The 17,517-nt window shown below is 38.1% G+C and overlaps 2 protein-coding genes across 2 annotated transcripts; both read right to left on the bottom strand.

Moving 5' to 3' along the window:
• Positions 1-827: 827 nt before the first annotated feature.
• On the bottom strand, positions 828-1,875 carry LOC131794189 (type I iodothyronine deiodinase). The gene is made up of 2 exons (XM_059111708.2): positions 1,393-1,875; positions 828-1,085 (listed from the first exon to the last, which is right to left on the bottom strand). The coding sequence occupies exons 1-2, from the start codon at positions 1,873-1,875 to the stop codon at positions 828-830; spliced, it is 741 nt and encodes a 246-aa protein (XP_058967691.2).
• A 7,214-nt stretch (positions 1,876-9,089) lies between these two features.
• LOC131794364 (thyroxine 5-deiodinase-like) lies at positions 9,090-10,909 on the bottom strand. Its single transcript, XM_059111892.2, has 2 exons — positions 10,392-10,909; positions 9,090-10,123 (listed from the first exon to the last, which is right to left on the bottom strand). Exons 1-2 carry the CDS (start codon positions 10,869-10,871, stop codon positions 9,854-9,856), a joined length of 750 nt encoding a protein of 249 aa, XP_058967875.1. The 5' UTR covers positions 10,872-10,909; the 3' UTR covers positions 9,090-9,853.
• Between the last annotated feature and the right edge of the window lie 6,608 nt (positions 10,910-17,517).

Raw genomic sequence — 17,517 nt, forward strand, 5'->3', positions numbered from 1 at the left:
CGTTAAAATCACGTGGCTATTCACGTAAAAATAGACAAAAAGCTTCATTGCCACTGTTTTCCACCAAACGATTTCCTGAGGCTATCGCGGACATAATATAATATATGCGTTGATTTTTATCGGACTAGCGTTGACCATGGCTAAAGGTAGACTTCCTCGCTAATTTTTTTGATATCTTTGATTGGTAAGATAAGTAGTAAAAAATTGACTTTGGTTTGTGATCGGTGCTGTCAGGTAAGCTGCATAGCCAATATAAGAAGACCTAAGGGAGTCGCGTTTATACTCGTGAACAGCTAACACCTCTTTGGGGTTGTTTTTCTAAAGTTTTCTTAATCAACGACGTCAAGAGCAAAATATATCTGTTTCCATTTTATTGCATTCTAAATATAATTACCGTTCTAGTCAAATATTAAGTTATTAAATCTGTTCTGTGTGTTCGGAATAATTTTTCGTATTTTTCTGTCCTTCGATCTAAAACACAATCAGCCAAGAGTGCCTTTGATGATGATATTTGACAACTGAGCCAAAACTCATGTCCTCTTGATTTCAGTGAATGATTACAACACTGTTCCGAGACTAATCTATACCATTCGCTATGGTAATGTTCCCACGAAACCGTTTTTCCATGACGATCTCCTCCGAGAAGTTCTTCTTGACATCAAAATTGAAGCTGATACTGCCTCCTCGAAATTTTCATGGCTGATGAAAGTTCCGTGATGGTTCTCATCATTCAGGAACAATAGCAGCGCCAGCTGAACAACGTCACTGAAGTGGCTTTTAGTGTAGGTACCAACAACCTTTGTCCACCATCAACTGTGTTATAGTGTTCACTTCTCGGCCCGATACTTTTCCAGCCACGTCTTTACTTCGCTCATGTTGTAACCCATTGGTCCAGGCCCACCTTCATAACGAACTTTTCTGTCCTGAATAATGTGAAACCGGATTGGAAGAGCACCATAAGCAATATTTGCCGTGTCAAGCATAGTATCTACTACCACTGGACATTCTGGAATTTTTCGCGCCAATTCTCTGGCAGCTTTACATCTTTCGGCTTGCGTTCTGTGTGTTCTGATGTTGTAGTTGTTCTGCAAGGAAAAGTGACAAATTCATTAAAGAAAGTTTCCAAAATATCACCCTCCAGTCTTGATATATTTGGCAACAGGCCAGAACTGAAAATTAGTCCCTAGCCAAAGTCTTGCAGCGATGGAGAGAGAGGTCTCTGTCACTCTTTTTTTTCATTCACCATCTAAGTGATTGAGGCTTAGGTCAAAATGTCTTTGTGAGAAAATTTTTCGATTGAGGCAAAATATGTGCCACGAGTACAATGAAAAGGGGGTGTCCGTTTCCCGACCAGATTAAATAATCGGCTAAAAACCGGAAAAGTCATCTTACCTTTAAAGCCCAACCATCTGCGGGATGAGCCTCCTCGATGTAAACAACACAAAAATCTGCGATGTCCTTGAATTGGTCGACCATTTCTTGAAAGTCGTTCAACTGACTCATAAATATAGGACAGGTACAGCTTCCAAAGTTCAAAACAAGGGGCCGTCCAGCTTTGGCCACCTCTAATAGCGGAAAACAAATTTTTCCAGACAATGTCACTACTGGGCTGTTTGGAGCGTCGCCTCCTTGCTTGGCCTTCTTGTTCATGTCCAAAGCCACGCTATGCCACACGTTCTGGAACATTTGATCGGAGAACAAGGAGTCCCAATATGAAGTAACCGGTAACTTTACCTTAGTAATCATGTCGAAGGCTCTGATGATGCTTTTCCGGAAGGATGGGAAAGATTTCAGGAGTGAACCAACTGAAAATACCAGCACTAGCATGCTGTAAGCTACGAACACTTGAGCTACTTGCACAATCTGGATGAACATGTTGACACCGCCAGGTACCGTCTGAAACTGAGCTCCTTAATAACTCTACACGGCGTTTTTAATCATAACAGAAACTGTTGTTAATACGTGATTCGTGCTAATTCTTCCCACTGATTACACGAAAACAATAGAATGCTCAAGTCTCTTGAAATCTCTCTGGTTCTTTCCTTGCATCATTGATTATGGAATTCAATCAATATTCCAGTACAGTAATGCGCGCTTTTCAATTCTACAGGAAATACCTGACCTGACCACACAGACTTGAATTGTTCAAATGATTACCAAATTTGTACCATTTTCATCCTGTTGTCGTCAGAGGAAATAATTTTTCGTCCCTTGAAAATTTGGCAAACAAAATATCGTGGCCAGGCCTGCCAATAAACCAATAGGGATCTTTTGTCTACAACGCGATAATATCAGGCGTGCACCTTAAAAACAGGCAATGTTTTTCAATTTTCTGTACACGTATTCCCAGCTATTTTCTATGCCTGTGCAGAGATTTACTCACACCGAGTTTTTGTTTGAGCGATTAGCTTATGTGCAGACTTTTTTCAGGGAAAAAAAATCATTCGTGTGTTATTGAATGTGTTTGTGTGCAGACCATACATGAGCTTATACGTTTCACAATACTTCAAAAGAATTACGAGTACATTCCGGCTGTATGATCCTAGGAAATTATTCCTTTGGGACGCCTTTAGGCTGTTTTGCAAGAACAACCTCTAGCTATCTAACTAGGCTAAACTTTTATGCCTCGGAAGAAAATGAAACATCGACTTAGCAAGGCAAAAGGATAAACGTCCGAGTTTATTTTCAACAGTATTTGTTTTGTCAAGGACATTTTGTTGATGTTGCCATGGTTTTAAAACGATTTTTGCAACTCCCTGTTGTGTGACACGGCCGTAGAGTTCGTGATGCTACGTAAACACGCAGACATATTCTGTTGGAGACGGGTAGAAGTCCTGCGTAGGTCGTCCGTATGAAATCACGTACACCCGTTCAGGAAATGAGATTGGTGCATATAAACATGACTTCAGTTGACTTGTTATGGTGCAATGATTGTGTAACCTCAAATATTTTACTTTCTATATGCGCTCTCATTGCACGTTCCGTCACCATCCTATCCGTAATGAGGTAAATTATATCTTAAGACTTCATTTTTTATTTCTGTCAAAATGAAAAAGGATTACTAAGTTTTCTTACAACGCACAACTATGTAAGTGTCATTCGTGGGCACACTGAAAAAATGTTCCTCATTTTTGCGATGATAGGTCACTCTTAGCTGGTACATTGATAAGTGACATTCAAGATCATCATGATGCAATATTCTATTTTCTGATCATTAGTAAGGAAATCACGTGAAGGGAGGAACATGTTTTCGGACCGGGCTTTATCAATGGAAAAGGTCGATTTCCATTTCATCATCCAAAGTACAAGTTACCAAAGAGTATCATATTCTAGGTGTTTAAAAATCCAGCTCAAGACCGTCGCAATTCGTGTGGATGAGATGATGTGTTCGCCTGATTTCGTGGTCCTGTTAGTTTGGTATGACGTCAATGGAGAGGCAGTTCGTGTCCTAGAGAATCATCAAACAAAGAATCTTACTTGTTTCATACAGTAACTAACTGAAAAAAACACGCTACTCTGGAGAAAAGGCAAATGCTATACACACACTGCACGATCGTTGCCGAGATAACCTTGGTCTTACTTCTTTAGAGGACTCGAGTCTTCGTTGTCAGGCTTTATATATTATACCATCACCAATCACACACGTTACTCCTCTGTCCTGTTTGACCAAAAATCTTTCAAGGTGGGTGATTATGAGAATCGTGGATTTGATCAGCGCCTGGAATTTTTTACTTTTAAATTCCCACTGGTGAATTGTAAGTTTTTAAAATCCTTGGGAAATCAAAATACTATACTGGCTAAATCTTACTAATTGCTTTTTATTTCAGGTTTGATGGCCAGCGACGTCTTTCGTGGCGTCCCGACCGAAGATACTAAAATAATATCACTTGTTGATAGCGCATTTCACTGGCTACACGTGATTGCGACGTGTTGACCAAATGGTTAACTAGCTGGCTTCACGGGTCTGGCATTGACCCAGAGCCGGTTCACTGATCTGTTTCCTTGAGGCGAACACGTAATTATCGCGATGAGATTCACTTCTAAACAAACGTATTCTTCGATTTATTTTCAGGGAATTAAACTCTGGCTTCATTAATTGTTGCTTGACTGTTGGGTTTAACTAGCTTGAGCAAGTCGCGCAAACGGAGGCACCAGGAGTGTCTGATCAAGAACTTTTATTCATTCTATACTTAATGGCTCTTACTGGCTCTTCATCTGGATAACTGAGTCTCTGTGTCTCTCTGTTTTAGCACCAGGTACACGCTCTTAAATATCCCATCGATAAGCATATTTGGGCTTACGGGACAACTGACGTTCGAAGCAAAATCCCAGAACTCTTTCTTTAATCATCACCGCAATATTTCCGATTTTAATTCTTTTCGTCGTGTGATTTCTAACATTGTATTGCGGTGTTAAGTGTACTAAGTATATTTAGCAAGTTAGTTGTTTCGATTTAGTCACTTTTTTTGCTTGTTATATAGCATTAACTCGTTATTATAACTAGTTATTAAAGTAGTTAGCTCGAAGGCATTAGCATTTGGGTATTGCTCAGTAAATTTGAGACTAAAGATAGTTTATGTATGTATATATGTACAGGAGTATAGATTGAAATGTCGGGGAAATCTGACGAAATTTTTAGGACAACCTGCTGAGGAAAACATCTTATTCAGAGAATGTAACTCGGTTCTAATCATTTCAAGCTGTCGAAACCGAGAGGAGCATAGTGAATGTTGATCAGTGTTTCCTAATTCAAGGGGACAAAGAATGAACAGGGAATGAAGTAATTAAAATCAGATGCAGCAGAAAGGGCCTGCTCATTCTCTAGTGGACCGCTGACGGGTCTAACTGTCAGGGAAAGTTCTAATGACTAGTCTTGTTTTCAGTCCGGCACAAAGGGACTTGGAGGTCTACGTTTGCTGCTTCCTCAGGACGAGATATTTATCCATTCCATGTCAACTCTTCCCGTACGATATCGATAGGATATCGATAGGTTAAGTTGTCAGTATGTCGGTAATCATCATAAATCCTCATTAAAAACTGTACATAATTTAAGATAAAGCACTCAACTCAGCAGAAAAGAGTTTTTTTCTCACAAACATGGAACAATTACTACTCACAAAATGTGATTCTGCAATGCAACCTGGTTTTGGGAAGGGGAAATTCGAGGGGGTTGGATGTGGGAGAGTGGCACTTAAGTATCAGTCGGGCTGCCCTGAGGTTCTAAATGTCCCACAGGTCCTTATACGCCACCAATCGTTTTCAAACACTCGCGGTGAGGAAACGCGGTAGGAAAAAGGTTGATGGGAAGGGGATTACTATACAACCCCTCACACCTTGCTTCGATGCCAATTGAGTTCACCGCCCACGTTATCAAAAAGAATGGGGCTGAGTCAAAAGTGGATTTCTTAAAAATATATTTTTCAGAGATCATTATGGCCAAATAAGTGCAGAATTTGGAGTCGTTTTACTTTTCAAATTTCCTTCCGACCAATAAAATTTCGCTTCAAATGAAAATAGAAAAGTAACTACATGTCTAAAATTTTAAAATCTTTCAAACACGTGCAATACCGTGTGGAGTTTCCAAGTGGATCAGAGAAAAGTTATTTGACAATGATAAAAATAAAGTATTTAAGCACGGGTATTAAGTTCTCTTTGCAATCCAACAAAGGTGACTTATGCCATTGTCGCTCTTATGTCTGAAATGGATGCACGAAATTCATTGTTACTTAAGCCGCACTTAAACACACGAAATAAGCAGCATAAAGAAGTGGTACACATCAATATAAGCGATGGGTACAATTGGAATTTTATATTTCAGTTGAAAAACCCTCGGCATGGCATGTCTGGTTTTGTTGATCCAGGCCTGGTCTATTACCAGACAGAGGTACTTTACTATGTAGTTATTATTAAAAGACAACTGATCCTTCCTTGTCATTAAAAACCAAAGATCTTAAGCCCTAAGACGATTTTAAAAGTTGCATAATCGACAATTTGAAGGCCAATCATTTCCGATGTGAGGCTATGAGAGATATAAATGGAAAGGTTGAGAGGGATTGTCGGCTCGTTTGTTCGTATTCATGTTTGTTCAACTGAAAAATATTTTAAAAAACTTATTTTGAAAATTCTATAACATACTCAAACATAACAAACATAACATACTTTTTTTGAGCCATGTTTCAAACGGCCGTAGTCTCATTGATCAGTAAGATATCAATGAAAAAGCTGCTGCCACGTGCTCTGAATTTAAATTATCCCATACCCCCTCCTCCCAAGGGTCTTGCGACAAGCTTGATTGGTTGGCCAAAGATCACATGACTTAATTGGCTTAAAAACCCATAGTATAATCGTTGTAACATCCCTATACCTGCACGTACACGGTATTAGAAAGGCCCAGAGTCTTTCCAAATGGATCATTTCCACTGATATTTCTCAATAATAAGCTTAATTCTTTTTAAAACAACGTCCTACCTGATCATTGTTCATTGGCGGTCAATGACTGCCTCTGCTTTATTTAATTATACTTTGATATTCTAGAATTTGCTCTTTTAAGACAGCTTAGCAGAATAGGATAAAGCTCCAAATAAGAAATACCAAGAGTTTTTTTGGTATTTCCTATTTGGAGCTCACAAGCCATAAAACAAACCTGGGAAAAGACTTTGTGACTGCAATGTGAAATTAACCCCTGCGAGAATGTCTTCAACTTCAACAAGGTGTCTATTAGCTTACATATATTGCCTCAGTAGACAGCGAGTTTCTTTATTACAAAACTATAAGCTAAATAACTTTCATTTCGCCATTTACATCATTTATACATCTTGAAAACTTGTACCATTTGTCCTCTAATAAGCTGATTATTCACTGAGTATTAAGCAATGTTAATAAAATTTCACGCTGAGCTGGGCAACAATGCTAAGAGAGTGGTATTACCATCACGAATTTTTTGAGGGCTACACTGGTGTTTTTGATATTTTGAGAAATTTTTGAGAAACTTTACCGCATATTTTGAGTGCACTCTTTATAAACTTCCAGCTTCAAGTCAACAGTTTTCATTCAAATCCTTGCAGCATTCGCCTGATCGTTGTCACGTACAGCTGATTTAATGGTCTAGCTAATTCATTCACTTAAATCTCACTATTAGAGCGGCCAAACTCAGTACTAGTGGTAAGGAAAAAACAGTTAGATTCTATCGGCGAGGACACCCGTCCGCGCAAAAAATTCCCACATAACCCCAACCCTCCCAGACTGGGGAGCCTTCCTTTTTGTTAAGTGGTGGTCACTATGTTGCATGGTCTAACAGATCTGTCGGGCTAATCCTAATCCCGAGAAACATCTTACTTACAACGATTACTGCCCCAAGAAGCCGTTGTCAGATTGCACAGGATTGCAATTCGCACGGGCTCAACGAAAAAAGCTACCCTCTGATCTATTTTAACTTATATGTACTGAATACTAAATATCGACCGAAAACACTTCACATAGTAATCACCTTAGTTTGTTCCTTGAAGCAAATGTACAGGTAACAGATAATGATCAGGACATTTACATATATTTGCCAAAGTCGTTTATTCATAATTAAGTAACGCATAAACTTGAAAAAATTCTACGAATTTGAGTAGGTAGTGAAACGCCACCGTCAATATTCTTCACTACTGATCCAGCTGATACTTTTACTTTTTTTACCGTTACGTAACCTCAGAAGCTCAATTTTCCTCTTTCTCCTCACCTTTACTCTCTCTAATGCAGAGATAATATCTTTAGGTAAAAAGCCCACAGCCTTTCCGCATGCTCATTTTTATAGGATTAGTTGTGATAAACAGGGAAAGCCGATATAAATGATGTTTATCCCATTAACAAAGCTGATAGAATGGGCGAGAATCTTTGAAGAGCACGACTTCCGTCAGGAAAGAGCAAAAGCTTGAGACAAGCCAATATCAGAGTAGTTTTGTTTTCATCTTCTCCATATACACCTAAAAATTTTTTAGTTACTCAAAACTTATCAAACTTAGACTTTAGTGCAGCACTTATTCCAAGAGAACATGCTAGTTTCCTTACAAACCTTTAAAGAAGAAATTTGATACCAAAATGGAGTGGCTCGTGATACTGTTAGTTATTTTGATTGTGTACATGTTTAGTACACGTGTTGAAGAAAGCAAAAGAGATTTTTGCAATAGTCTGCACATGCGCTAGTAAACTCTTGGGAAAGCTATCTGTGATTTCATGTCAGATGTAGGTGAGAATCAGGTAACCAGCAGCGCAAGTATACAAAATAACAGCTTCTGCTGCTGAAGACGCGAATGCCTCTCGAACCCTGCAACGATTGTGAGATTTAACATGAATTATTCTTCAAATAAGACCACCGAAAGAGCTTTTTGCAATAAAATACAGAGCTGATATGGTCATCTGACATGGCGGGTGGCTTATAGGTAAGGGAAGGGAACAAATGGGTTTGGTGATATGCATACCGAAGAAGGGAAAGAAAAAAAAACGTGTTATCTTGCATCATAAACCTTCCTTTAAGTGAACAGTTTCCTGGAATTAGCAGCAGCAAGTATCTTTTCTTGGAACCAGTGAAATTAACGTTGACGCCATAGTTGGGAAAATACGCTGGGAATGAGGCGCAAAATATTGTTCAGCCGTGTCCAGTACAGGCAATACAACAGTAAACAATGGTTATGCATCATCGGCTCAGTATCCAAACAAAAACATCTTGTGTTTAAATTGTTTTCACGACATTTTTTTCATTCCTCCCACGCTCATAGTCCTAAAACCCCCTTTTTTGTTCTGCGGTACATTGGGGAAATAATGTCATGTAAAAGGAACAAGGGGTCGAAGCTCAGTGGTGCTGACTTCCCCGGTAACACAACACAGCCAAATAAGGTGGAAGTCCCAGCACATTGAGGTAATCAGAAGCTATATGTATCGTCCGTTACCCATAATCTGATTTTCTGCTGGATTTGCCCATCATCCGGCTTTGGTAGAGTATCGGGTATTGAGAACTAACCACACCAGAATAAACTGAGAGAAAATAAAATTTAATAAATATCTGTGTTTGACTCTCGCAAACACATGTAACAGGCGGTGGATTACAATTGGCGTTTGTAATATAGGTATATTCTTAATTTAAATTACTTTTATGTCAACGATTTTTTTCTAGACTTATGAAGGCGTTTCTGAAAGAGTCATAACTGTGAGTGTTTCAGCAGTTACATAAAGGGCCTTACAGAAATATTATTCGATAAAAATGATCAGTATCAGTCATTTAACAAGCTTAGCATAAGCGAGAAAATAATTTGGAGTATATTAACTTTGATGATGCTCTAGTGAGAAGTATGATGTGATAGGATTTGATCTTATCCGCTTCTAAATGTCCTTTATACAAGTTATTCCTAAAATTTCCTTATCTACGGACATGAAATACGCGAACGATGCCGTAACATGACAGATAATATGGGTCGTATTATCGTTACAGTCATATTTTGCAGTTTTTCTTGGATCAGAATTAACATAATGCAATTACCGTCGATCGTAAGTGTTTTCGTGATGATGTATCTGATAGTTTGCTCAAGTTTCCACAGAGATTATCTCGAGTATGTGGGCAATTTACAAACAAACGAAAGATAAAATTAAACGTTTGACGAGTTTATCATTCATGGTCTTCACTCATTGTCCCCTTGAACAATGAAACATTACCTTGCTTAAGTTTAGGCAAGGACAATGCCTCTTTCTTGCTTCCTTGTGGATTATCCGAGAGCGGCTACGTCGCTCTTCACTTGATGCGCGATCGACTATCATTTCACTTTCAAATTCACCGAAACTGAAGTTTGTCGCTCATCCGCACTTACGTTTCCTACTCTTAAACTGATTGCCTTGCTCTGAAGCGTTGCAGCCATTCCTTGACCTCCTGCATCCGGTAATTCATGGGACCTGCGCCCCCTTCGTATGCAATTTTATTACTCTGCACGATGTATAAGCGGATTGGAACAGCACCGTATGCGATATTGGCAGCATTTAGCATGCTGTCTACCGCCACAGTACAACTGCAAAGATCCAAGGATTTCGCCATTTTTTGAGCGGCCTTGCATCTTTCGTCCAATGTACGGTGCTTCGGGATGTCACTGTTATCCTAGAGATAAAACCAAAAAATGAGAGAAAATTGTCAGAATTTGTTTGGTTTCTCATCGTGGTACTATGTCATGGCAGTTCTCCAAGCCCCATTGAGTGATTTCGAGTGACCGGAGACATTCATGGTAGCAACTGTTTATATAGCAACTTACATAATCGGGTGAAAATTCAAAACAAATTATTCAAACTGTGTCTAGTGATTTGGATTTAACATAAACACAATACATTCTCCACAACTTTAAATAGCGTAACGTGATTTGGTTTTTCACCTTAAATGCCCAGCCATCGACGGGATGAGCTTCTTCAATATAGATCACAGCAAAATCGGCCATTTCTTGAAACTCCTTCATTAGCAGTTGGTATCTTTTCAACATTTGCATAAAAACAGGGCAGGTTGAACTTCCGAAGTTAAGCACCAATGGTCGGCTACCCTTTGCAAAGTCTAAAATTCTCTGACAACGTTGGCCATCGATGGAAACGATAGGGGAATTGTAGGCTTTGTTGTTTAATTTAACCTTTTTGCCCATATCGGCGAGTAGGCAATAGTACACGTTCTGCAACATTTTCCAGGTAAATAGCGAATCCCAGTAAATTTCTGTCGGCAAGGAAGTGTCCGTCATTTTACACATCGCGATGCTGATCATCGACTTGAAAAATGGCAAAATTTTTAGCATTCGTCCAACGGTGAAGAGGAGAATAAGCGAAGAGTAGATGAGAAACTTCTGGAATACTTGCAGTTCAAAATACATCTCGGCAGCTAGGACACTTACTACCGCTTGGAAACGAGCCTTTCAAAATGAACAAATATTTTGTTTGTTGCCCTCTTTATATCCTCCTACGCAGGGTAAGCAGAAATCCGCTTTCGTTGAGTGACTTAAAACAATGACTTAAGTAAATCTACGGGGATGCCAGTATATAATTACCACAATTAAAACTGACACTCAACTCATTCCATGGTAAAACAAGTTTTGTACTGGAGATGAAACAGTTCTGGAATGTTCTGATGAGACATGTTTAGCGGAGATGAACTTTATTAGGTCACTTTAAAAAATGTTATTCTCTGTATTTCTTTCTGGCTTGACCATTGAAAGACCTACAGTGCAATTGTGTTAATTGCGCCATTTTGCAGTATTTTGTTACGGCTCGGCGCGCCGGTGACTGGTACCGAAACATAATGCTGCCTGAAATTTGGTGGCTGTAAGAGTGTCACTGCAGATTAAAACAACGCGAAAAGTTCTAATTATAACACCAGTAACAATGTTTCGTTATGTTTTGATTTGAAAAGGCAACTTGTGGTGTTTTTTAGCTTTCGTGCTCGAAGTGTGAAGTCACTGAACAATTATCGTGATTGCCTGGATTCAAATGAAGCCGCTAAAACAAAGTTTATCCCATGGGGCTCCCACTAATCTGACGCAATTAACGACAAAGCGGTCCCAACTAATGTACCGCCATTACCTGGCCGAACAGTACAACACAGCGGAGGTGTGCAAGCCACAAAAATTTAGGGTACTTTAAAGTGTCATTTATGAAGATTCCGGTCTTGGTGAGCTGTTCCGCTTAGAAATAATATCACCAATGAAACACTGTCTCTCACTTTCTATCATTTCCGTCTCTCGATATAAATTTACACAAGATAATTTGTAAACAAATGCCGAGCGCACGAAAAACTTTCAACTCAGGCCTGCTCGTGGACGTCTGATGCCTTGCGCGCTCGATTCCGGTTCGAGATGTCCCGGTTTCAGCCCTAGTTGGGTGGATCATTGCGATTGTTTGCTCGTTTCGTGACTAGACCAAACAAGAGCTACCCTTCTCCTTCCAAAATTAGAAAAAGTTACGACGACCTGTCTGGAAAATTGATGAGCTGGTGGGGGTTGGCTGACATGAATCAGCATTCTGTCCGGGGGGTACTCTTGGCAAAAATCTTTAAAATTGTGCCCGGCGTTCGCTTCTTCAAAATCTATCCAATTTTAGATCAATTAATTCCATTTTCCTCACTTGTCTTCTGAATTCATACCCGTTTTCGGACCTGTCTTCTGAAACTTGAAATTGGTTTCATAATTCTGCTCGAATGATGAAGTTGGTTACTTTTATTCCTCCATTCGACGGTTGGAGTTGAAAAGCAAAAAATAAGTTTATCTGATGATACGCTCTCCTGGTTTCCCGAAAATTATACCTAATTTAAGGCCAAAATATGTACAGTTTGTATCCGTTTTCAAACTAAAACGACACAAAAATCATATCCTTTGTTGCAGCTCATACCGATTTAGGTTAATAATACATATGGAAGTTCCTGCCATATCAAAATTGTATTTCTTGCACAATTCCCTGTAGATCAGTCACTAAAAATTAAGAGTATCATGTGTTACACCCCAGCCTGAGGGCGAGCTTTGTACTACCTCTCAGAGCTTTTTTAGATCGAGTTTAGTAAAATTAAAACGAGAAGCCAATCAGATAGGCCAATTAAAGAAACTCATACGACGAGAAGCTTAAGCGAACTCAAATTTGCAAAAACAAGGAAAGCAAAGCAGAGGGCGCAGGAAAAAGCTATGGATCAAGTCGCGATTGGTTCTTTGTCACTTATCTGATTGGATTGTTTGGGAGGAATGAGTCTTCTAGATCAGCTTGTCTAGGGGCCGAGACACAAAATGTACTATTTGCATCCTAATTAAAACAATAGTACATTATTTTTCATTGTTTTCCGTCTAATTTTTTTTCAATTTTCATTTCTACTTTTCCATCCCAGATTGGTCTCTTTCTACTTTGACCAGACAGAAATTGAAAGAAACGCAATGCAGTGTCTTCTAAAGAAGACGACGTAAGATGAAAATAGTTTTTGATGTGAACTTTGGCAGACGTAATCGATGCAACATTTACGCCGTCTACACGAAAATATTCACGAGGAAGTTCGAGAAAAAGTTCTCAAAGTTAATCCCTTTGTCCACCCAACCATCAACTAAAATGCCCATTAAAAGAAACCAGGAGCAGCAAGACACAAGGTTTCATTTGAAAACGTAAACGAATACGTGTGCATATTTAATAAATTACATCTTCATGTGAATTTTGTCATATGTTCTTGCGTGAATTTTGAAATTTCGATGACGTCAACCTTTAAGTGCTCAGAGCTGTTACCATATATAACCATGCCAGTTTTTCTCTAATATGTCGTGACTTTGTCACGCTCAAGGACCATAAATAACGATTCATTGACGTCACTAGTCTGGAAACTTCAAGTTTGTTTTCGCTCAGTCTAGTTTGAGGATTATTTTAGGAGTAATCGCGTGAAATTATAAATGAAAAAAAACTTGATAGAAAAAGTTAGTTATTCTGTATGCAGGTTCACTTGAAATGGTGCATCGAGGGTGTCCGATACTATTCTCAAGATCTGGAACTGTAATTCCCAAACGAAAATCCTTTTTGTGTAAACTGAAAAAAATATATTGCGTGACAGTTCAAAGGTACGTCGCTCTAATCCTTTGAGGAAACTTTGGGTGGCCCAGCATGATGATTATTAAATAATTAGAGTCAAATTGCAAATGAACTTTGACTTCGAGAATATTCATGATTCTGTTTATCTATTATTCTGAGTAGTGAATAAGAGGTCCAGTCCCCTCGCTCGCGTTCTTGGCATTTCTCAGGCCCTTATGTTAAAATGCCTTTTCAACATTGTTTTTCCTAAGAATCCCTCATCTAGGTCTTTCCATGAAAAGGGGCTTATATTTCAACTCAATGTCTCTACGGATCTCCCCTCTAACACCTCTAACATTTAATTGCTGGGAGTGATCATACCCTATGAGAAAGCGAACTCCATCCCCATCCCCCTCCCCCCCTCCCCCCCACCGTCAAGCTGTAGTTCAGGAACTTGAATAATTTCAATTTGAACAAAATATGGCGGCACTTTCAAGTAATACTATCTTAAATAAAATCCTCAGTTTGTAGACATGAAGCCTGTTTAGACTAACTGGAAAACAACACTAGTATTTATTGGTCAAATTGTTAATCAAGTCAAAAAAATTTTTTTCTAACTTCCTTCTCTCTATCAATTAGTATACCTCCAATTTATCCTTTTTCGATCAGTTCGATAGGCGCACGACGTTTAGTTCTGCAGTTCCAGGATTTTCGACGATACCTTGATTGACAGAAACCCCGTTACGCTTGTAAACACTCTGATGAAAGGGAATTTTGAAAAAGTTGCGGAAATTCTTCCCAGCAAACTCACAAGTTTTGATCTTTTCGCCAGCCGGCACGATTCAAAGAAACTAAAACGTGAAAATCTCAGAATGAAACGACCGATCATGAAAATGGGAGAGTTGTAATACAGCATATTTATCAGTTGAGTAACATTTTTACATCTGAAAGCTGATTGGACAAGAAACATTGTATATCATGTCATGCTCTGCCTCTTAGTGATCTTCTGGTCTTTTATCAATTTTTGATTTTTGTGGCGTTTCCATTTTGTGACAAATTTTTAATGACAGCTGCTTCGAAAATCCTGGATTCCTTTATTAAATTTAATTCAAGCTGAAAACCCGATAAAAATTTTTTTCTTTCTTTTCTTAGAATATTAATTAAGAAAAATTAATTTACTCTTTTTCAGGTCAGAAAAGGTTTTTCACTGAGAGGGATTTAAGTGATTAAGTTTTCACATAAAATGGATTTCCTTCGAAGCTCTTCACCTTGTAATGTAGTTTTATTTTTTGGAGACTCAGAGTCAATTGATTTCTATCTGCGATCGATCTGAGTCGATCAGAATCCATTCTGGCAGCTATTAAAGAAAAGTGTTGCGTGCATCAAAGTGAAGATGGCAGAGTGTGTAGAGAGAAGTTCACTTGGAAAGCCATTTCCGCGGCACCTTTTAGAGATTAGATGGCTTAAGGCGATAAGAAAGAATGGATGGGAAATTTCGCAAGCGATTGAGATCGCTAGCTTTATAACATGCATGAATGGCGTCGTGAAAGCCCCCAGCGTCATGGCTACCAATCAACTCTTAACCTGATAATCATAACATTTTCCAATCCTAATGTTTATGCAGCATTTCATAATACTTTCCTCCTCCTAGTTTATTAGCTGTCGGAGCTGGTCAGAACCGTAATCTTTAAGGAAGAAATAAGAAAACTTTGGTGACCTCGATCGCGAGCAAAACTGTTCTCAAAAACTTCTGTTCTCCCATGGACGTTGTTTTAGAAGGTACGTTTCAACCTGTCGAAATCCTATTGATATATTTTTTCAAACGAATATGAGCAAAAATTCAAGTATTTTAAATGTTGCCACATTTTGTGATAGAAAAAGTTAGAAGCTGTCAAAATATTTTCCTCTATGTTTTACATCATGTGAGCAAAACCATTAGAAACTGTATCAGTAATTCTCACACGCTAACAATACATGAAAATGTGATGGTGTGTTTCTTCGCCATTAAAGAGTAAAAATAAGCAGTCATTTTTTAGCTATATGGCTGCCTAGAATAATGAAATGGTAGCAAACCTCTCTACTAATTAAATTTAGGAATTAGACTTGAAATAAAGAATTGCTGCTGCTAATTCCGGATATATTGTGATGAAAATTCTAAATATCACCTGGAGGCAATCTTGACTTTGTAAAGAAAGCACTTCTTGCCCTCGTTTCATAAATCTTTAGCAAAATTCTTGGCACATAGAGTCGGGTAATTTTTTCGTATAGGGATTTTAATAGCGGAAACAGTGGGCAAATCCATTTTTGCCGTAAAACATCTTTAGTACATTCATTTCTGACATAAATTCGTACTTTTTTTCATTTCTTTTCTTTTTTTCCTCAGCAATGCTGTTTTCGAACTTCTGTTGTTTTATTTTTTACATAAATAGCTTTTGGCATCTATTCTCACAGGATGCATTGACGATAAATGGATGGTAACCTTAAGAGGAAAAAAAAATTACCCTTTGGCAATGACTGAAACATTTTTACGAGTCTGAACGAAGAAATATCAAATGAAAAATAAAAGAAATAATAATAAAAATAAAGTGGATAGCGCATTTTAAGCTTTTCTTGTTTTAAGTACAATGATAAAGTGACAGATTGCTTCTCATCCAAACTCAAAAGAAAGAAAAAATAAACAAAAGAAATGTGGAGATTAGGAAACCAAATACCAAACAAAACCTAAACAGTTGTTTTTGTTTTCTCTAGTCAGACATGAATTTTATCATCTAAACCAACCAATTTAATCTGCATTTTATGTATTTTTCTTCTTTTAGTTTTTCTTTCCCTTTTTTCGTCAGGGCTGGACATTCACAGATACAAAGAATAAGATTACATGCTGCAGGGGGTGGGGGTGGGGGTGGGGGGGGCAGCTTTAGATCTACACAAACGATGCCATTCAAAACAGATGGCTGATTCGATTTTTTTCTAAGACAAACGTACCAACTAGAGTAACAAGAATGTAAATATTAATAAAGTAGGAGAAATTTGGATGTCAGATATTGTGGCTAGTAGCCAAGACAACTTTTTTTCAGTGGTCAGTGCAGTGTTAAAATTGCTAAGGAATCGGGGCAAGGTTAAGGAAATCTCTTAGGCGACTAAACTCACTGTCGGTTCATCCTCAAATAAGACGTGGAAAACCCTGACATACATCCAATTTCTAGCATAACGCATATAGTTACCAGACAACTCAGCGAAGAAATGTATATATATTTTTGTTTTGCAATTGTAACATGTTGTAACTGATGCTCAGAATCTAGCCAGACCGTCAATTTTCGGCGCATTGATTTTTCTAACTTTAGTCGAAGATGAATTAATCAATATTATAAGCTATTCCCGTTGTGGGTCTCCTGCTCTCCTAATTGAAATTTGAGCTTACTTCCTCGATCAGGAAAAGGAAAAAGAAAAGAAATTTTGGCAAACGATAGGGTCCTATTTGATTTACGATTTAAGGAAAAGATACTGAGTGGTTATAATTCAATTTTAAATTACGTGTCTGGTTAAAAACTCGCAGGAAACAGTTACTCCAAATTTAATTCAACTTCAGAATGGAAGACGTTAATTTTTTTTTTAAAATTACTTTTATTGCTACATAAGCCATAGGTAATGAAAATGCTCGGAAAAAACATAACACAACCGCCGGAGACTTTATATCGCAACCAAATTTTAATCTTTATTTGACTTTCTTCACCTCAGATATTGTAAATCATTGTGGCATTAATATTAACTTTCGTGATAATTTGTCAGTGTCTTGAATTTACAGTCTTTTTTGGGAAGGTAATCTCTGCTTACCCAATATAAATAACTCTATTTATACTTTACACGTTGAAAGAAATGACTACGTTTTTCGAGATAATGAAACAAGCAGGGTATTAGTAGAACAGATCCTAAGAATAAATAAAAAGAAAACCTAATTATTTGTTGGTGTTAAATTTAGCGATTGCAAAGATG

Source organism: Pocillopora verrucosa, chromosome 3 (genome assembly GCF_036669915.1).
Source record: "Pocillopora verrucosa isolate sample1 chromosome 3, ASM3666991v2, whole genome shotgun sequence".
In the NCBI taxonomy this organism is placed as follows: Eukaryota; Metazoa; Cnidaria; class Anthozoa; order Scleractinia; family Pocilloporidae; genus Pocillopora; species Pocillopora verrucosa.

Bases quoted from the DNA above. Each gene is read 5' to 3' on its own strand.
- LOC131794189 (XM_059111708.2), bottom strand. From the start codon at position 1,875: ATGTTCATCCAGATTGTGCAAGTAGCTCAAGTGTTCGTAGCTTACAGC. The intron at 1,086-1,392 runs GTAAGATGACTT...TTTTCCTTGCAG, and splicing joins CAGATGGTTGGGCTTTAAAG to AACAACTACAACATCAGAAC.
- LOC131794364 (XM_059111892.2), bottom strand. From the start codon at position 10,871: ATGTATTTTGAACTGCAAGTATTCCAGAAGTTTCTCATCTACTCTTCG. The intron at 10,124-10,391 runs GTGAAAAACCAA...TTTTATCTCTAG, and splicing joins TCGATGGCTGGGCATTTAAG to GATAACAGTGACATCCCGAA.